A 17,283-nucleotide genomic window follows, 5' to 3' on the forward strand; every position below is an offset into this window, starting at 1 on the left:
AAAAGAATGCCGAAATGGGCAAGAACAGTACAATACCCCCCCCCCCCCCATCGTGGTGACACCAGAAATGGGGTTTCGAAGTTATTCATCCATGGCCATCTCTTAGAATCCCAATGACAATGCCATGACGTTGATGACGAGGAAATAAATAATCTGCATTTTGTTATTGACGGTGATGGCGACTTCGTCTACAAGATCGGACAAGAATGATGGATCACACTGTTGCATCCTAATACGATTACCGACTTCGAGCCAAAACTGTATTAGTGTGATCAGAAGTTCGGACAAAACAGGGGATGATACAGACAAAGATCCGATTAACCAATCTATAGCAATCGATTCACTATAGGTGGGTTCGCCGCAATCAGATCCATCATACCAATCGAAGAATCTAACATTGAAAATGTTCTTCACAAGAACGAACACGAGAAATCGTAAGAAATACTCACACGAAACGCTGGAGAAGGGAACCTAGGCGCGTCGACGATGGCCTTCAGGATGGTCTCCTCCTCGTTGCCGACGCAATGGGATCGGCCCTGGACCACGACCTGCGGGGTGAACATGGTGTCCAATCTCAGCGCCTCCACGTACGCCTTTTGCCTCACCGTCCATTGGCTCGATCCGTACGGATCCTTCCATCCCATGTAGTCCCAATAATCGACGTGGAAAACCAGCATAACCACCGGAGAAGGTGATCCAGATCCGCCGCCTATCTGGCCGTCGAAATCTCCACGGCCCAGCCGCGACACCATCATCTCCGCCTCCGGCGAGGTCTTACATCCCTGCGACGAGAATAGCTGGACCAGCACCGGTCCGTCTCCGGAGGGAACATCGGCAGAGACGACGGCGGCGGAGTTGTTTCCGGCGGATGATTTACCGGTGGACGTGGCAGATCCTCTGCCGCCGAAGCAGGCGAAAAGACGACGCGCCATCGGAGAAATGACCGTCTCTTCGCCTTACCGGAGAACTCGGCGGAGCTTGTCGGAATACGGAGACTGAATCGTAGGAAAGGGAAAGGGAGAAACAGATTACGAGACGAAATTCAAAGATGTTTCCCCGAGAAAACGAGAGAAACCGAAGGAACACTGTAATATTCAGAGGAAGAGAGAGAAAGATGATGCCGGGGGTGGAGAGAGAAAGACGGCGAAGTTGTCTTTAGCCATTTTGTTTTTTGAAAAAATAAATAATCAAAAATTAAAATCGGCCTTCGGTGTCAGAAGCTGTAATTTCCCCTTTAAAAAAGAAAGATTTTTGGAATTTCGGGTTTAGGTTTCATGTTGCTTTTGCTAGATAACAAAAAAATTATATGCACTATTTTCTTCTCAAACTAAATTTTAAATAATTATAAAACTATTTATCAATTAGTTGGATATTTTGTAATTTTCGGAAAGTTTATTTTATAAAGTTGGAATTATACAATAATATTTAATGGCGGCAGAAACATCAAACAAATAAAATAAATAGTTGAAAAAAAAGGGTGTTTGCTTAGGGAATAGGGAAGAATCGGTGACACGTCGAGCCGAATAACCACTCCCACCTCCCATAAATTCATATATATATATATATATGAGAGATTATATAAATATTCTTCATGGATTAATGAATGTAGGAAACTCATTTATATTTTGATTAATTATTTTGTTTTTGTGGTAGAGGTGTAAGGTCCCATTCGTATTTAAACGAGTTATAAAATGTTCAACCCGACCGACCTTGGTTAACAGTTAAAATAACTTAAAGAAAGAAAAAACATCATTTTAATCTTAAATATCTTTTTTTTTAACATCTATATCAATATTTTTAAATATAAACAAACATTTAAAGATTTGATTTTTGTTTTCTGAATCTAATTTTTTTAACACTCTTTATTAACAACTCTAAAAATTGCAGAGACGCAGAGAAAAGGACGAAGAAGAAGTTCTCTCTTGTATTTTCTATATGTATTATTTCTGTACACAAGTATCGTATATATAGTCTTTGTCCTCTACATACAATTTGTGTGTGTAAAGAAGCAGAATATATCACTATCGTACGTTGTTGCGCCGTTCCTCCCTTGTAAATGTCAGACTGTTATGTCTGTACTTCCCCTTTGCTCCTCTGATCTTTTGTCTGGTAAATCATCAAAAGTATCACGTGCTTTATCCTCCAACAACCCCCCTCAAGTCGAGAGCTCCGGTTAGGAAGATAGAGACTTGAAACCTTCAATCGAAGCAATAACTGATGAAACAGAGCTGTTGATAACGGCTTGGTCATGAGATCAGCTAATTGGCATTCAGACTTGACATGCATCAGATGTAAACGTCCAGATTTAACTTGATCACGAACCAGATGACTGTCTAACTCAATATGTTTCGTGCGTTCATGAAACATAGAGTTAGACGCAATATGAAGAGCAGACTTGTTGTCGCAAAACAAGTTGATTGGATGAAGAGGTGATATATGCAAATCAGTAAGAAGATGCTCCAACCAAATGATCTCGCAGGTTGCATTTGCCATGGCCCGGTATTCGGCCTCGGTGCTGCTACGGAAAATTGTATGTTGCTTCTTTGCTCGCCAAGACACAAGCGAAGAACCAAGGAAGATGCAAAAACCAGAGATTGAGCGACGTGAATCGGGGCACGACGTCCAATCAGCATCGGCAAAGGCTGTAAGGCGAAAATCATAGACAGAACCATAAAACAACCCTTGAGCTGGATTCCCTTTCAGATAACGAAGAACCCGGTATGCAGTTTTCAGATGCAGATCTGTGGGATTATGAACAAACTGACTTAGTTTGTTTACCGCAAAAGAAATGTCAGGTCGAGTTACTGTCAAATAGAGTAAACGACCAATAAGATTGCGATAAGTCGTCGGTTCAGATAAAAGCATTCCAGAAGTGCTGCTTAGACGAGCATTTGTTTCCATGGGAATGGAAACAGGTTTGCAACCTGTGTAACCAGTATCAGGCAACAACTCAAGACAGTATTTCCTTTGACAGATTGCGATGCCATCATGATTTCGTGCGATCTCCAAACCAAGAAAGTATCGGAGAGAGCCTAAATCACGAACAGAAAAGTGTGAACTCAGCAAATCCTTCAAAGCCGACGAAGCAGAGTCAGAGTTGCTTGCAATCAGAATGTCATCAACGTATACCAACAATGCAACAGAAACAGAGCCCTCGTGTTTGGTAAAGAGAGTATGATCAGCTTGCGATTGAACAAAACCGTGTTGAAGAAGGACAGAGGAAAACTTAGTGTACCACTGACGTGAGGCTTGTTTAAGCCCATAGAGAGATTTCCGAAGACGACAAACTGCTCGAGGTGGCAATGTGATGTCGGATGGCGGAGTATAGCCAGGTGGTAACTTCATGAAAAGCTCCTCATCGAGATCACCATGAAGAAAGGCGTTTGATATGTCAAGCTGCGATAAACTCCAAACTTTCGCAGCAGCTAGAGCAATGAGTAATCGAACTGTAGCAAGCTTCGCAACCGGAGAAAATGTGTCGAGATAATCAAGGCCTTCCTGTTGAGTAAAACCGCGAGCTACAAGTCGAGCTTTGTAGCGAGATACAGTACCATCAGCATGACGTTTGACTTTAAAAACCCATTTGCAATCTATCGGACGATGAGTAGATGGCAATGACTCAATGGACCAAGTGCCATTTTGAGTTAAAGCTGTAATCTCTTCGTTCATTGCCTGTTGCCAAAGAGGATCTTTAATAGCATCCTTGAAAGACTTTGGCTCGACAGCAGTGTCCAGATTCTTGATGAAATTCACATAATGAGGTGCAATGTGTTGATAAGACAACATGGATGACATAGGATAAGGAGTTGAATGCACCTTGTGGTGAGCTGAGGAGCAGTAATAATCCGATAAGTATCCAGGACGCCGAGTGTTTCGATGAGGACGAAGATGTTTCGGTTCAGTAATGGCAGAATCCAAAGTCGGCAGAGAAACAGAGACTGAAACATCCTGAGCATCAGATGAAGGAGATGAAGAAACTGATCGAATAACTGGATCTGCAATATCAGGCATTGGATTGGGTAAGACAGTCTGTGGAAAAATGTCGTCATTAGGAGATGTAGGAGAAGCAACATCTGTCTTGAAAGGAAAAACATCTTCCCGAAAAAGAACGTGTCGTGAAATGTGGATTTGATTCGTATCTAAATCCAGGACTGTGTAACCTTTGTATCCAGCTGGGTAACCGAGAAACACTGAAGCACTTGCTCGCGCAGAGAACTTGTGATGAGTATGTTCATGAGTGGAGCGATAACATAAGCATCCAAAGGTGCGGAGATGAGTGTAATCTGGGATCTTTCCATACACAACTTCATAAGGGGATTTGTTCTGAAGCAGTGGAGTAGGTGTTCGGTTGATCAAATATACTGCTGTGCGAACACAAGAACTCCAGTAAATCAGGGGAACGTTGGACTGAAACAGCATTGCCCGAGAAACATTCAGAATATGCTGATGTTTTCGTTCGACGACGGAATTTTGTTGCGGTGTATATGCGCAGGAGAAATAATGAAGGATACCCTTTTCCTTGCAAAGTTCCGAAAATGCTAGCTCTTTAGCGTTATCGGAGCGAACAGATTTTACAGATAGCTTGAACTGAGTTTCGATCATCTTCAGAAATTCTGGAAAGACCTTTAGAACATCAGACTTATGATATAGGAAATAAATCCAGGTTGCACGAGATGCATCGTCAACTATCGTCAGAAAATACTTGTATCCTTCGAAAGACGGAAAAGAGAATGGTCCCCAAACGTCAATGTGGATAAGATCAAATATGTTTGCAGCAATATGATTGTGCGATACAAACGGCAAATGTTTCTGCTTTGCCAAATGGCATACAGGGCAATAAGGCAAAGTAGAACACTTAGGGAATCGTAAAATATCAGATAAAGTCTGCATCATCTCAAGTGATGGATGACCAAGTCTCGTATGCCACAAGGATGCATCAGTCACTGTCGAATTGCAGAAAGCAGTAGAGATGTTTCCAAGCTTGAAGGTTTGATCCAGCACATAGAGATTCTGATCCAGATCCGCTTTACCAGTCATCCAGCCCTGAATAAAATCCTGGATGAAGCAAGTGGTTGGTGTGAATGTGATAGAGTAAGGTGATCCCTTGAGCAGAGCTGAAACACTGATCAGATTGAATGCAAAGGAGGGTATATACAAGACATCAAATAAAACAATGAAGGCATTCAAAAACACAGTTTCCATTACAGAGATCACAACTCGTTGTCCATTGGGCAGAGTTACTTGAATCGGATCCCCTGTCTTCATATCAGAAAAGAGTTTTTCATTTGAACAAACATGAACAGAGGCACCAGAGTCCAAAATCCATGTAGTCTTATCAAAAACTCTGGCTGAAGCAACAGGAGAACAACCAAGATTAGAAAGAAGATTACCAGAGGAAGATGAGGCAGAGGAATCTGGGGCTCCTTGTTCAGTAATCTGAGGACCAGAGACATTCAACTTGTCGTTGAGCTGAGCATAGAGAGATCGGATCTGATCAGGAGTGTAGTTGTCAATGCTCAGGGCCTGTGAGGAGGCAACAGATGATGGCACCGAAGCTATGATCCCCTTTCCAGAGGAAGCAGTGTTGGAGACCTGACCTTGGAAGGATCCATTGACCTTAAAGTTCTGGACATGAGTTGCGGTGGAGAAAGATTTCTGCTGCTGAGACAGGGGACTCTTAGAGCGTGGGTTGTTACGAGAAATCTGTCCGGCAGGAGATTTGAAACCCGGAGGATAACCGTGAAGCTTGTAAGAGCGAACAATGGTATGTCCAGAACCCCCACAGTGAGTACAGTAAGGGCGTGAGCGACCACGAACAGAAGCACCTTGAAAAGCAGCCACAGAGAAACTACCCAGATCTGGAGTAGTCGAAGTCTGGAAGACATGAGAGTCATGGGTAGTAGGAGAACGTAGGAGACGTTGTTGTTCATGTTGCACGATCAAACTGAACGCTCGTTCCAGATCCGGAAGAGGTTCCAACATCAGGATCTGTCCTCGGATCACTTCATATGCATCACTCAAACCAAACAGAAAGTCAATCACAAAGTTGCATTCAAAGAACGAGTTCCATTTCTGGTCAACGTTGCACTTGCAAAGACCGCACTCACAGTGAGGGGTCACCTGAATGGATTTTACTTCCTCACGGAGAGTGAATAGCTTAGTGTAAAAAGTGGTAACATCCATGTTACCTTGGCGAAGCGTCTGGAGATGCTGCTTGATCCGATAGAGGCGAGGAGTGTTGTTTTGTTGAAATCTCTTGGTGAGATTTAACCACATCTCCTCGGCTGTCTTGAGATATAGTAAACTGGGAGCAAGATGCTTCGAGACAGAGTTCAAGAGCCAGGAATTAACCACAGCGTTGTTCCGAGACCAGAGTCGAGCATTCGGGTCATTATCAGGAGGTCGAGGCAAGCTGCCATTGAGAAAGCCAAGCTTGTTGCGACCTTCGAGGGCCATGGTGATCGAACGATGCCAGGAGTGAAAATCGACGGGACCACTGAGACGGTCAGAAACCAGTTGTAAGCTGGTATGGTCGGTAGAAGCAAGAAAATAGGGATTATCATAGGACTCAGAAGAAGAAATGGGTGGTTGTGTGAGAACATGGGTTTGAGGTGGGGTTTGGGTTTGAGCGGAGGTTTCGCCGGGAGATGTTGGGATGAGACCAGCGGTAACAACGGCGTAAGAAGCCATAGAAAGACGAGCAAGAGAGAGACGAAAGGATTAAAGAGATGCGGAAGAAAAAAAGAGCTTTGATACCATAACAACTCTAAGAGTTGCAGAGGCGCAGAGAGAAGGGTGAAAAACGAAGAAGAAATTCTCTTTTGTATTTTCTATATGTATTGTTTCTGTATACAAGTATCGTATATATAGCCTTTGTCCTCTACATACAATTTGTATGTGTAAAGAAAAGCAGAATATATCACTATCGTACGTTGTTGCGCCGTTCTTCCCTTGTAAATGTCAAACCGTTATGTCTGTACTTCTCCTTTGCTCCTCTGATCTTTTGTCTGGTAAATCATCAACAGTACCACGTGCTTTATCCTCCAACATTTATTAAAAAAATGTTAGTCTAACCTAATATACATACTTTTTATTTACTATTAAAAAATCGAGTAAGAATAAGATCATTCATTCAAAATAAATACAATACAAAACGTAAAAAATATATATCATATCCAATATAAATCTTATATATGTATATATATATATATATATATTTGAACATACAAAATATACAACTATAATACACCATTAAAATACAAAAAAAATGATATTAAATTCTATTTATAACTTCATTTATTTTGTAAAATCAAAATACTATTGACTCGCGAGTTGGTTCGATCTAATCTAATCCGAGTCACTACGAGTTCATTGGGTTTGCCCACCCACTTTCAAATTAATTCAACAAACCACGACTCGTTATAAATGATATAATATATGAACGGTGGAGTTGGTATAAAAAGGAAGTAATGCCGACCCCGTATTGGAATATAAATCAATTGATAATTATATCCTCAATTTGTTACTGACCAACACAATTTCGTTATAGTTTGTCTGTGGCATTAATATATGTATTTTCCTTCCGGTCAGTCCAACCATTAAATAATGTTAAAAAAATCATAATTCATAACTTCCATCTTTCTTAGTCTTAGGTAATACACACACATAAATATTCAGATATATTATATTATGATATAACCAGATTGATTTATATCTTGTATCATCCTGAAAAGGTTTTCATCCAAAAGGACAAATATAGCAACTATATTGCAAAAATTGTTGTTGGCTACTAATAAAATGCTTCTCGCGTATTCACATGCATTAATATTAATATGATTATGTGTAAAGCAAGGAAACATTTATTTTATTAGAAGGGCAAAATTGAAGGGAAATATAATCTAAAATCACATTTCAACAAGAAATAAATAAATAAATAAATGACACTGTCCAAAATCTGATTGGGTAAGAAGGCAAAGACAAGACAAGACAGTAATGTGGATAGAAAGAGATGGAGTTGGGGATACCACAAAATCCAAAGCTCCTCTCTGATTGGCCAATGCCCACATCCCCTCTCGATCCGAACCACATCATCTTCTTCTTCTTCTTCTTCTTCCAGTTGTTAAATTTAAATATTTATGTGAATATCATACACAAATTACAAAGAATTCGAAAGAAGAAAAGAAAAAAAAAAAGCAGAGCAAAAGGAAAAGAAAAAAAAATGGCATCAACATTTGCAAGCACGAGCAGTGTGTTGAGGCCGACGCCGTTTCTTGGTCAGACCAAAGTCTCCAGTTCCAATCCTCTGAGAGACGCTGTCTCTCTTGGATCTCCCAGATACATTATGGTATGCTCTTCCATGCTTTTTTTTTTCCTTTTTTAAATTGGGATTTTCGTCTGATTTTTTTTTTTTTGAATGGGTGTGGTTTGGTGGGATGAAGAGCAATGATTTGTGGTACGGACCGGACAGAGTGAAGTACTTGGGACCGTTTTCCGTACAGACGCCGTCGTACCTCACCGGAGAGTTTCCCGGCGATTACGGTTGGGACACCGCCGGTCTGTCGGCCGACCCCGAGGCCTTCGCCAAGAACCGAGCTCTTGAGGTCAGTTTTTCTCCTTTGTTTGCATCGTAAGAAGAGGAACCACGGTACCATGTAGAAATGGGCACTAGGTTCGGTTACTTGTAAAACTGAATCGCTCCAAATCGAACAGCACGTAATTATAATCGAGCCGAATCTGATTATAAAAACCGAATGTTTGTGATATCTGAGAAAACTGACTCCAAACCGAATCTAAACTGAATTTATTTTTTTTAGAAAACAAACATTTTTATCATTAAAATACCGAATTCAAATCAAATCAAATCTAACATAAAACCCAAATGCATATGGATTTTCTATAATTGAAAGAAACAATCTCAAATAAAACCGAAACAAACCCAAACCGAAAACGACATTATAAGCTAAAGGTGTAAGCTTTTTCACATATCCGTTGAAAGCTCGAGACTTTTTTTGTTCTCATATGAACATCAACTAGAGTCCATGAGAATGGTAATAACACAAGAAACTGACACTAAAACAGCTAAAGATACAAGCTTTCACATATCAGTTGAAAGTCTTAGACTTTTTTTTTCATATGGAAATCAGCTAATGATAATATAACACAACAGGTGATCCACGGGAGGTGGGCAATGCTGGGAGCGCTGGGATGCATAACACCAGAAGTGCTGGAGAAATGGGTCAGAGTGGATTTCAAAGAGCCGGTCTGGTTCAAGGCCGGAGCTCAGATCTTCTCTGAAGGTGGACTCGACTACTTGGGAAACCCTAACCTCGTCCACGCTCAGAGCATCTTAGCCGTCCTTGCCTTCCAAGTCGTACTGATGGGTCTCGTCGAAGGTTTCCGCATCAACGGTCTCGAAGGCATCGGTGAAGGCAACGACCTTTACCCGGGCGGTCAGTACTTCGACCCCTTGGGTCTGGCCGAGGACCCAGTCACGTTTGCCGAGCTCAAGGTTAAGGAGATCAAGAACGGGAGGCTGGCTATGTTCTCCATGTTTGGATTCTTTGTTCAGGCCATTGTTACAGGGAAAGGACCTTTGGAGAATCTCCTTGACCATCTTGACAACCCGGTTGCCAACAATGCCTGGGCTTATGCCACTAAGTTTGTGCCTGGAGCTTGATCTTGTTTCTGTAAAACAATGGATTCCTGGAATGGAAAAGAAAAAACCCTAATTTGATATTTTATGCACATGGCTGAATCTAGGGGGCTGCTCGGCTAAGTTTTAAAGTGTTTTCTGGGGCTGAATCCCTAAGATCTGATCTTTCCCCACCATTTCCGGTGGTGGCCCTTTTGTCCTTCTAGTCTATGGAGTCTTGCCCTCGTCTCTCGTAATCTGGCTTTGTAATCTTTCTTCCATGTCTTGAATCTTTGCTTCAGTTTCTTGAGTTCTTCTTCCGGGTGGTGTTGCCCCTCGGATGAAGTTGATGTCGGTCCAGGTTTCTCCTCAGCAAGAAATCTCACGTCTTCGTCGAAATTGAATTTCCGCTGTTCGAATTCTCTCGCCAGATTGGTCACAGCGTTCAAACTGCCATTGATCCTGATCTCTGGAGTTCCGCCATTGATGTATTTCGTGGGAGTGTTCACTCCAGGAGTTCCTATGGACAGTGTATCCTCTGAATCATAGCCGTAGCCGAGTGGCGATATCGAAGGTTCGGGTTTCGTTGTATGGATTCCGTTGTTGTCCGAAGCCAATGTCTTTCTCGCAGCCGCAAGACTCATCTGCAAAAGCAAAATCCGAGTCATAAAATCCGTGATCTTTTCTCAGTTCTTCCTCGGAGCGAAACCCATCACCTTTTACCTGCAATGACGCCACCTGCTTTAGCCAAGTCTCCTCCATCGACTTCATCTTCACCTCATAATCCGACCACCTTGCCTCGAATTGCCGCAACTGATCCCGCAGCGCAACGTTCTCGTCTTCCTTCTGCAGTAAAGCTGCTTCGGCTTTCTGAACTCGTCTCTGGAGTTCGGCCAGAGCTGATGAAGGCGGGATCTTGAACAGGAAATGAAGTTTTTAGCAAATAGTTATCTGCAAAAACAAACAAAAACAATCGGATAAACATCGACAGAATACTTACCTTGTCTTCCGGAACCGTCCCGCTTGATTTCCTTCTTAGTTCCGTCTTCTCACCGTGTAATTTTTTCTGCCTTTGCATTCTCTCGAACTGCTTCCTAGCCAACCAACCTCGTACCGCTGCAAATAGGAGGTCAAAGAATGTTAAAATCGTGTTTGCGTAGTGAGAATCGAGAATCTTGATGCCCTTATCTTACCTGACTGCAAGAATATGGTTGCAGTTAGCTCTTCATCGATCGATCGGGATATAGCCGCTGCACGTATCTTCGCCTCGACATCATACTTTCTTCGGGCGTTTTCACCTCGGATATCTGCAGCAACAAGGGTTATGTTCCTTGGTGAATAATAATGCATCGAAAAGAGTTCAAGGTAGCGTTTTTTTTCCTCGGGTGATTACATGATTGCAGTAATATTGCCCCACTCCTCAGCTGTTGGAAACATCGACGAGACCGCTGTCCTCGGAAGCACTTTTGTACACCAAGGACGCATCGGAGAATCAGCGTTCTTCTATTCTCGAGGACACCGATCTATAAAAAAGCGAAAAACGAAAGGCATTAATAATTGACAGATAGAGGAAACGAAAACGAATATATATATATATATATATATATATATGCATGCCTCCACGTTTCGGGAACTTACCTGCCCTGTTCGGAGGTACAGTTTTGTATAACCAACTTGAAACATTTCGGGAGGAATATTGAATTGCTTCAGAACAGCAATTGATATGCTCAATGGATCCCGAGATACTTTCTTGTCGGAGAGGAGAAATCCATATCTATGATTATACAAAAAGCCGAAGAAAACAAACAAGCTTAGGAAATTTGTCGATGTTTCGAAGTAGAGCAAATAGAGTTTTTTTAGAGTAAACCTTCCCGAAAACTCTTGATGAGTCAACCGAGTAGGATATCCCGATCTCGATATTCTAACGACCTCTAAAACACCACAACATCTAAGCTGTTGAAGGACAAGATCCTCCTCATATACGCCGGGACGCTGCTTAGAATTCGGCTTGATGCATCGGATAAAATGCGGAGTCGTGTTCTCCAACTTGTTCATCAACTTGAAAAGTTGACCCTGTAGATGCATTCCAAAAAAAAACTTTAATAACCGATGTTTATCGGACACAAAATTGCAGAGTTCAAACCTCGGTACCTTAAACTTAGTTCCGACACTTTGATTCGTAGAATCTGAAAACGTCAATGGCTTCTGAGACTTATTAGGGTTTCTTGTAGAAAACGAGTCCAACAACTGGCAGTTGGATGACGATAAAAGTCGGATAAGATCAGTGTGTAGTGGATCCCGATTCTTCTCCAAAAAACCATTCGTGTCATAGAGAACCTATTTTACCAAAAAAAAAACATTCAAGATCCTCTCGTCATGATGTCTGAACCGATGATATCTGTTCAGCATTCAACTGACCTCTCCGGCATAATGGTTAACTCTGAAGGCCCGACCTCGTTCTCCTTTGAAGCGGCGGTTAGCTTTCAAGTGCTGCTTGAGCTTATTTGCAAAGGTCAGATCAGTTGCCTTTGGAAAATTCGATTCCTCGTCTAATAGAGACAACAAACCGATGGGTTTCTGCAATGATCGGACACATGGAAAATATTACTATTTTTTCGCTAAAAAATATGACTTTTTTTAATAAAAACAAATACTGCGAATTACCTTCTCGATGAGATCTAAGCACTCTTGATTGTCTTCAAATTCAACCTTGGTCCAATCAATTCCATCCTCTTCATACTCCTGAATCAGAGACGGTATTTTTCATGAATAGAGGAAAGAAAACACGAAGAAGAGCAGAAGAGAAGAACGAAAAAAGACACAAACTTATATATTATCACCTCTTGTTCGAGTTTAAATAAATGCCGGTTGAAGTGTTGCTGCAATCTCTCGTTCGCATAATTAATACAGAATTGCTCGAAGCTGTTATTCTGAAACCCAAGGATAGATCAAATCATCACCACGGTCCAAAAGAATTAACGATTAAAAAATCTATAGCGAACGGTTACTAACCTTGAATGATTCGAACCCATATATATCAAGAATACTCAAAGATCTCCCCGTGAGTGATTTACCAACTTCCAATGCAACGTTTATTCGTCCAACGAGCCATTCAAAAAGGCCTGCGTAGAGGAATTTAGCCAATGCATCCCTCATATCAATTGCCTGAAAGTACGATTGTTAAGAAATTCAGACATCAGCCCTTGATTGTTTTTTGAATAAGAAATGTTTGGATAAAATCAACAAAGAAAAGGGGGGAAAAAAGCAAACCTGCGGCAATGTCAGTCTTTTAGCAATACAGTCCCTACCGGCTTGGAGCTTACGGGTAGACAAAACCACCATAAGCTCGTCTGGATTGCAGCCCATCAGCATTGCAGCATTTGTTACAGCTACCCAGAAAAAAAACACTTAATTCAACAAAATGATGGCAAGAAAGGAAGAAACCATATGTATGATGCCAGTTATGGTGATGACGATGATGATGGATGATGAACTGTATATAAATTCTACCTTCATCTGCTACGACCTCCACATGATTTTCATTGTCAATCACTTGGAAAGATATGTTCCCTATCCATAAGACAGTAGCAAGCAATGCAAATGTACGGTCTTGATCACCTTTGGGTATTTTAACGATATCGAAAGCTTCCTACAGAGATAGAGAGATATAGCTGTCAAAAAAGAAAGAACAAAAAAAATGATTTCTGACATCCAAGGAACAGACAGGACATAGAAAAATAGTTACCATCAGTTTGTGAAACTTCTTAGCATCATCAACACCATCAATGATCAAGCAATCGCTCTGATTCAGATAGCTGTACTCACTCGCCGTCTTAAGCTTCAATTTCTCTGCATATACACAATCAAAGAACCAAAACATGTCAAGTGTGATGAATACGAATATGTATGTATGTATGTATATATCCGGGTATCGAATCTTAGATGTTTCAGTTTGAAATGATACCTTTAAGAGTTGGAGAAGCCCCAGCACACAATTCATAAAAGATGTGGTAGGATCTTTCGCCAACAGACAACTGAACCACTCTTGTCTGATCAAAGCAAACTAACAGCTTCAGAAAAGGCTAAGAAGTGAAAAATTCAATGATAAGGTTAAGGAAACAAGACTACCTTCTCCAATAGAACTGTGGCCGTTCAGCAACGAGTAATAACGCATAACAAGGGGAGTAAAAATGATTTTATGTGAGTCCCGAATCATAGCATATATCACAAGAAAATCGTAAAAGACACTCGAAATTTGTTACTCACAAGTCTCAACTTTGGCTCCACATATCTTTCCCGTCGCACTGAAATGAATCTCAATCAGTTTGCCCTGCACCCATTTGGATTCACTGTTAATCGAAGATTCGAAATAAAATAACATCTTAGTGTACATAATATATTATTTCATAATGATCATAAACATAAAGTGAAACCAATTGGGCTGATTACAAGTCCAAAAAGAAAAAGAGAAAGATAAGAGAACGAATTTCCCATCATGCAAAAAAAAGTTAGAAGAAAAAGCTTCTATAAATAACTCACAAATCGGCTAGAGTTTGCATTTCTTGATGTTTTAGCATTCCCAAATGCTTCGAGAATACTATTTGTCTTTAGGATTTCATACTCTATTCCACAGCTACTTCCTCCACCAAGAGCGGCCAAATACTGCATCGCAAATTTTGCCGTCTCAGTTTTCCCAGCTCCACTTTCCCCGCTGTAGAATAATTAATAACCAAATGGTCGTTCATATTTACGTCTCAAACCGTTAACCTCTACATCCACCAAGATGCAAACTTCACAAGCGAAAATCTCCTACCTTATAATGATGGACTGGTTCTTCTCATCTGCAAGTAGAGAAATTTCAAAGCTTTAGTGCCAGAAACTCATTGTATAAGAACAATCAAAGAGGGAAAGGAACTATTTTTCCAAGTTTCATGGATTAAAAAGTAAATAACTTTACGCACCTCTCATCATCTCATTATAAGCTGCGTCTGCCACAGCATACACATGAGGAGTATCCAAAACCTTCTGCTGATAAGCCGAGAGGATATCTTTTCCATAAATCGGCACGTCCTTAAATGGATTGACTGCAATCAAAACTGGCCCTGCTTTACTCTACACAACGGAGACCTGATAATCAGCTGAGAGAGTAGCCAAAGAAATCAAACTGATCAAAAGAGTTTCATGCAAAACTTACATAAATCAAGTCTTGAGAATATCTGGCCCGGAGGTTGTAAAGGACTGATGGCTCATTCAGATAACTTAGCTGTATAAGATCTTCAACGCCTTCGAGAATCTCTGGGTTTGCAGGGAAGAGCTCTTCTGTCGACACTTTCACAACCTTCGGAAGCATAGGTTTTAAAAATCCAGATACAGTCAGACCCATGTAACCGTTCATCAACAGATGAGACTTCAACTTTAAGAAAACTTACATTTCCACTGGACAACACGACAAAGGACTCATCACCGGGGGTAGACTGTATCATTCCCAGTTGCCATTGTGCATCAGGTACCCGACACCAAACACGAAGTTTCTGAAATCAAAACAAGCACTGTAAGTGTGAATATCAAAAAAGCTGCACCATTCATCTAATCAAAGAAAATCTAAATCTTAAATCGAAATCAAAATCAAAATCTTAGTGTTTGCTTCCGGAGGACTAAACTACTCACGCTTTCATGTTCATCGAATCTAAGGAACTTACCCAGTCTTTGGTACAAAGCTTGCTAGAACAAATCACTCACAAAAGAATCAACCCCAATCTCTCAAAAGTTTCCAACTTTTACCAATCAGCTATAACTATCATTCAAACTTCCATAAGGTCACTCTAGCACAAAACTTCAGCTCATACAAAAACCAGAGCTACTTCATGAGAAAACACAGTTCTCCACAGAAAAAAAAAGGAAAGAAATAGATAACCAAAAAAAGCAAGGATCGGATCAAATTCAATCACCTTCTTGATGAAATACTCAACGTTATCGTTCCATTCAGGTTCCAGCGATTTCTTACCCTCCGCCTCCTTCTTCACATGACTCACCTGACCACTACTACTCTTCACATCCTCCATTGTTGCGTCCTTCTCCTCCGCCGTGTAAGGAGATTCCGCACTCTGCTCAGTCTTCATCTTCTTGCTCCCGAAGCTCTTTCTCTTCACTCTCAAATCCTTCTCTTTCCTCTTCCCTTCCTCCTTCCCCTTGCCTTCGCCCTCCGCCACGGCGGAGACAGTGCCCATCACATTTCCGACGCTGAAGTTCGCCGGAAGCGATCGGCGTGCCGACGGCAGCCGCGCCCTCGAATTGGGCCGGGCCGGAAGCGCCGGCGGAGTATCTCTCGGCCGGTCACACTCGTCTTGCCGGCAGAGAGACTCAAGCATCTCCTCCAGCGAGCTTTTCCCCGGTGTCGTCGGCGACGCCGATAACATCATTCTCTTTGCCACTCACCAAAAGTAATCGCGGAAGAAATCAAGAACCCACCAATAGAAATCCCTCGCGGTGGCTTAATCGACAAGCATTTCGCGCAATTCGAACTTCATAAACCCTAATTTACCAAATCATGGAGGAGACGGAAGAAAACGTCGAAACCAGAAGAAGAATCCCAGGCCTCGGTTAACCAAGCGTGCTCCTCGGAACCTGAGAGCTTCTGGGGAAACCTGAATATCAGAGATTCAGCGACCAAATTTCTAAATTTTTTTACGAGAAAGTGAAAATCTCGAGGGTTTTCGACGAAATTTTTTTTGGGGAAAAAATGGAAACCCCTGCATTTGTCGTCGAGATTAGAAACTGAATAACAGCAGAAGAATGGAGTCAAAACGGGGAAAAACCGAATTTTCCAAACATGGAAAAGAGTAGAAAGCCAAAGCCATTGCCAACGACAGAACTTTTTTTTCTGAAAAAAAAAAGAAAAGAGAGCGAAACTTACGAGGCCGATGGGGGCAGAGAGAGAGAGAAAGGACAAACAGAGAGAGAAGTTAAGGTTGTTTATCAGAGAGGACTAGCAGGGAGAAAAGCAATTGTTTGGTTCCTGGGAAAATAAAACCTCTGATAAGTTTCTTTCGTGAGAAAATGCTGATTTTTCCTCAAAGGATGCGGCTTTTGCTTTCTCGAGGAGAAGAAGAAGATGATAAAACATGCTCATGAATAATCATCTCTCCTACAGTTATTTCTTTTTTTTTCAACAATTTTTTTTCTTTTTCGCTTAATAAAAAAAAGGTGTCCGAATCTGAGTGAAATAAAATGTTAATAAAAATACTCTTATTCTCTTATTTTGACTTTAAGATGTATTTCTCTATTTGTGACAATCTATATAATCTGAAATCTGAAATATAGTATATTTACATATAGATTTTATTATTCATAATATTAAATTTATGATATTTTAATCGAATGATTAATAAAATATATAAAATATGAATATAATAAATCAGTATGATCACCATAAATTTAACATTATAATCAATAAAATTAAAATATAATCACACTATATTTTAGATTATATAGATAAAATATGTATTGAAGTAAAAATAACAGGTATCTTTTATGTCTAATAAACATATGGGAAAATAATAACGTTAATAACCCATTTTATATAGGTATAGATTACGGATGTTTGTCGAGCATATTACAATAGTGAATTTTATATAGTATTTGGTTTAAAATTA

General features: G+C 40.8%; 4 protein-coding genes across 4 annotated transcripts in view; 1 reads left to right on the top strand and 3 right to left on the bottom strand.

The window, feature by feature from the left end:
- The window catches only part of LOC104799905, a 2,482-nt gene extending 1,323 nt beyond the window's left edge, over positions 1-1,159 (bottom strand). Inside the window, exon 1 of the mRNA XM_010522589.1 lies at positions 450-1,159. Coding sequence (XP_010520891.1) covers positions 450-932 — 483 coding nt within the window. The 5' untranslated portion in view covers positions 933-1,159. The remainder of the gene's footprint in view (positions 1-449) is intronic.
- Positions 1,160-4,799: 3,640 nt separating this feature from the next.
- LOC104799982 lies at positions 4,800-6,737 on the bottom strand. Its single transcript, XM_010522683.2, has 2 exons — positions 5,391-6,737; positions 4,800-5,055 (listed from the first exon to the last, which is right to left on the bottom strand). Exons 1-2 carry the CDS (start codon positions 6,688-6,690, stop codon positions 5,027-5,029), a joined length of 1,329 nt encoding a protein of 442 aa, XP_010520985.1. The 5' UTR covers positions 6,691-6,737; the 3' UTR covers positions 4,800-5,026.
- A 1,420-nt stretch (positions 6,738-8,157) lies between these two features.
- On the top strand, positions 8,158-9,746 carry LOC104799908 (chlorophyll a-b binding protein 3, chloroplastic). Its single transcript, XM_010522591.2, has 3 exons — positions 8,158-8,344; positions 8,439-8,600; positions 9,167-9,746. Exons 1-3 carry the CDS (start codon positions 8,219-8,221, stop codon positions 9,674-9,676), a joined length of 798 nt encoding a protein of 265 aa, XP_010520893.1. The 5' UTR covers positions 8,158-8,218; the 3' UTR covers positions 9,677-9,746.
- LOC104799906 (myosin-2-like) lies at positions 9,709-16,727 on the bottom strand. Its single transcript, XM_010522590.1, has 24 exons — positions 15,580-16,727; positions 15,061-15,162; positions 14,826-14,969; positions 14,593-14,743; positions 14,445-14,472; positions 14,171-14,342; positions 13,898-13,961; positions 13,760-13,773; positions 13,596-13,680; positions 13,377-13,480; positions 13,142-13,280; positions 12,902-13,020; positions 12,644-12,796; positions 12,472-12,561; positions 12,296-12,373; positions 12,050-12,208; positions 11,783-11,968; positions 11,499-11,704; positions 11,270-11,405; positions 11,025-11,154; positions 10,825-10,938; positions 10,632-10,747; positions 10,355-10,546; positions 9,709-10,275 (listed from the first exon to the last, which is right to left on the bottom strand). Exons 1-24 carry the CDS (start codon positions 16,048-16,050, stop codon positions 9,805-9,807), a joined length of 3,624 nt encoding a protein of 1,207 aa, XP_010520892.1. The 5' UTR covers positions 16,051-16,727; the 3' UTR covers positions 9,709-9,804.
- Positions 16,728-17,283: the final 556 nt, after the last annotated feature.

The sequence above is a fragment of the Tarenaya hassleriana genome, unplaced genomic scaffold (assembly GCF_000463585.1).
Source record: "Tarenaya hassleriana unplaced genomic scaffold, ASM46358v1 Cleome62, whole genome shotgun sequence".
Taxonomy (NCBI): domain Eukaryota; kingdom Viridiplantae; phylum Streptophyta; class Magnoliopsida; order Brassicales; family Cleomaceae; genus Tarenaya; species Tarenaya hassleriana.

What these genes read in the sequence shown, in the direction of transcription:
- LOC104799982 (XM_010522683.2), bottom strand. Translation starts at nt 6,690, where the DNA reads ATGGCTTCTTACGCCGTTGTTACCGCTGGTCTCATCCCAACATCTCCC. An exon ending in CTCTGCCTCATCTTCCTCTG is followed by an intron (nt 5,056 to 5,390) that starts GTAATCTTCTTT and finishes TGCTTCATCCAG; the next exon opens with GATTTTATTCAGGGCTGGAT.
- LOC104799908 (XM_010522591.2), top strand. Translation starts at nt 8,219, where the DNA reads ATGGCATCAACATTTGCAAGCACGAGCAGTGTGTTGAGGCCGACGCCG. An exon ending in GATCTCCCAGATACATTATG is followed by an intron (nt 8,345 to 8,438) that starts GTATGCTCTTCC and finishes GGTGGGATGAAG; the next exon opens with AGCAATGATTTGTGGTACGG. An exon ending in CCAAGAACCGAGCTCTTGAG is followed by an intron (nt 8,601 to 9,166) that starts GTCAGTTTTTCT and finishes ATAACACAACAG; the next exon opens with GTGATCCACGGGAGGTGGGC.
- LOC104799906 (XM_010522590.1), bottom strand. Translation starts at nt 16,050, where the DNA reads ATGATGTTATCGGCGTCGCCGACGACACCGGGGAAAAGCTCGCTGGAG. An exon ending in TGTACCTCCGAACAGGGCAG is followed by an intron (nt 11,155 to 11,269) that starts GTAAGTTCCCGA and finishes GCTTTTTTATAG; the next exon opens with ATCGGTGTCCTCGAGAATAG. An exon ending in AACCATATTCTTGCAGTCAG is followed by an intron (nt 10,748 to 10,824) that starts GTAAGATAAGGG and finishes TCCTATTTGCAG; the next exon opens with CGGTACGAGGTTGGTTGGCT.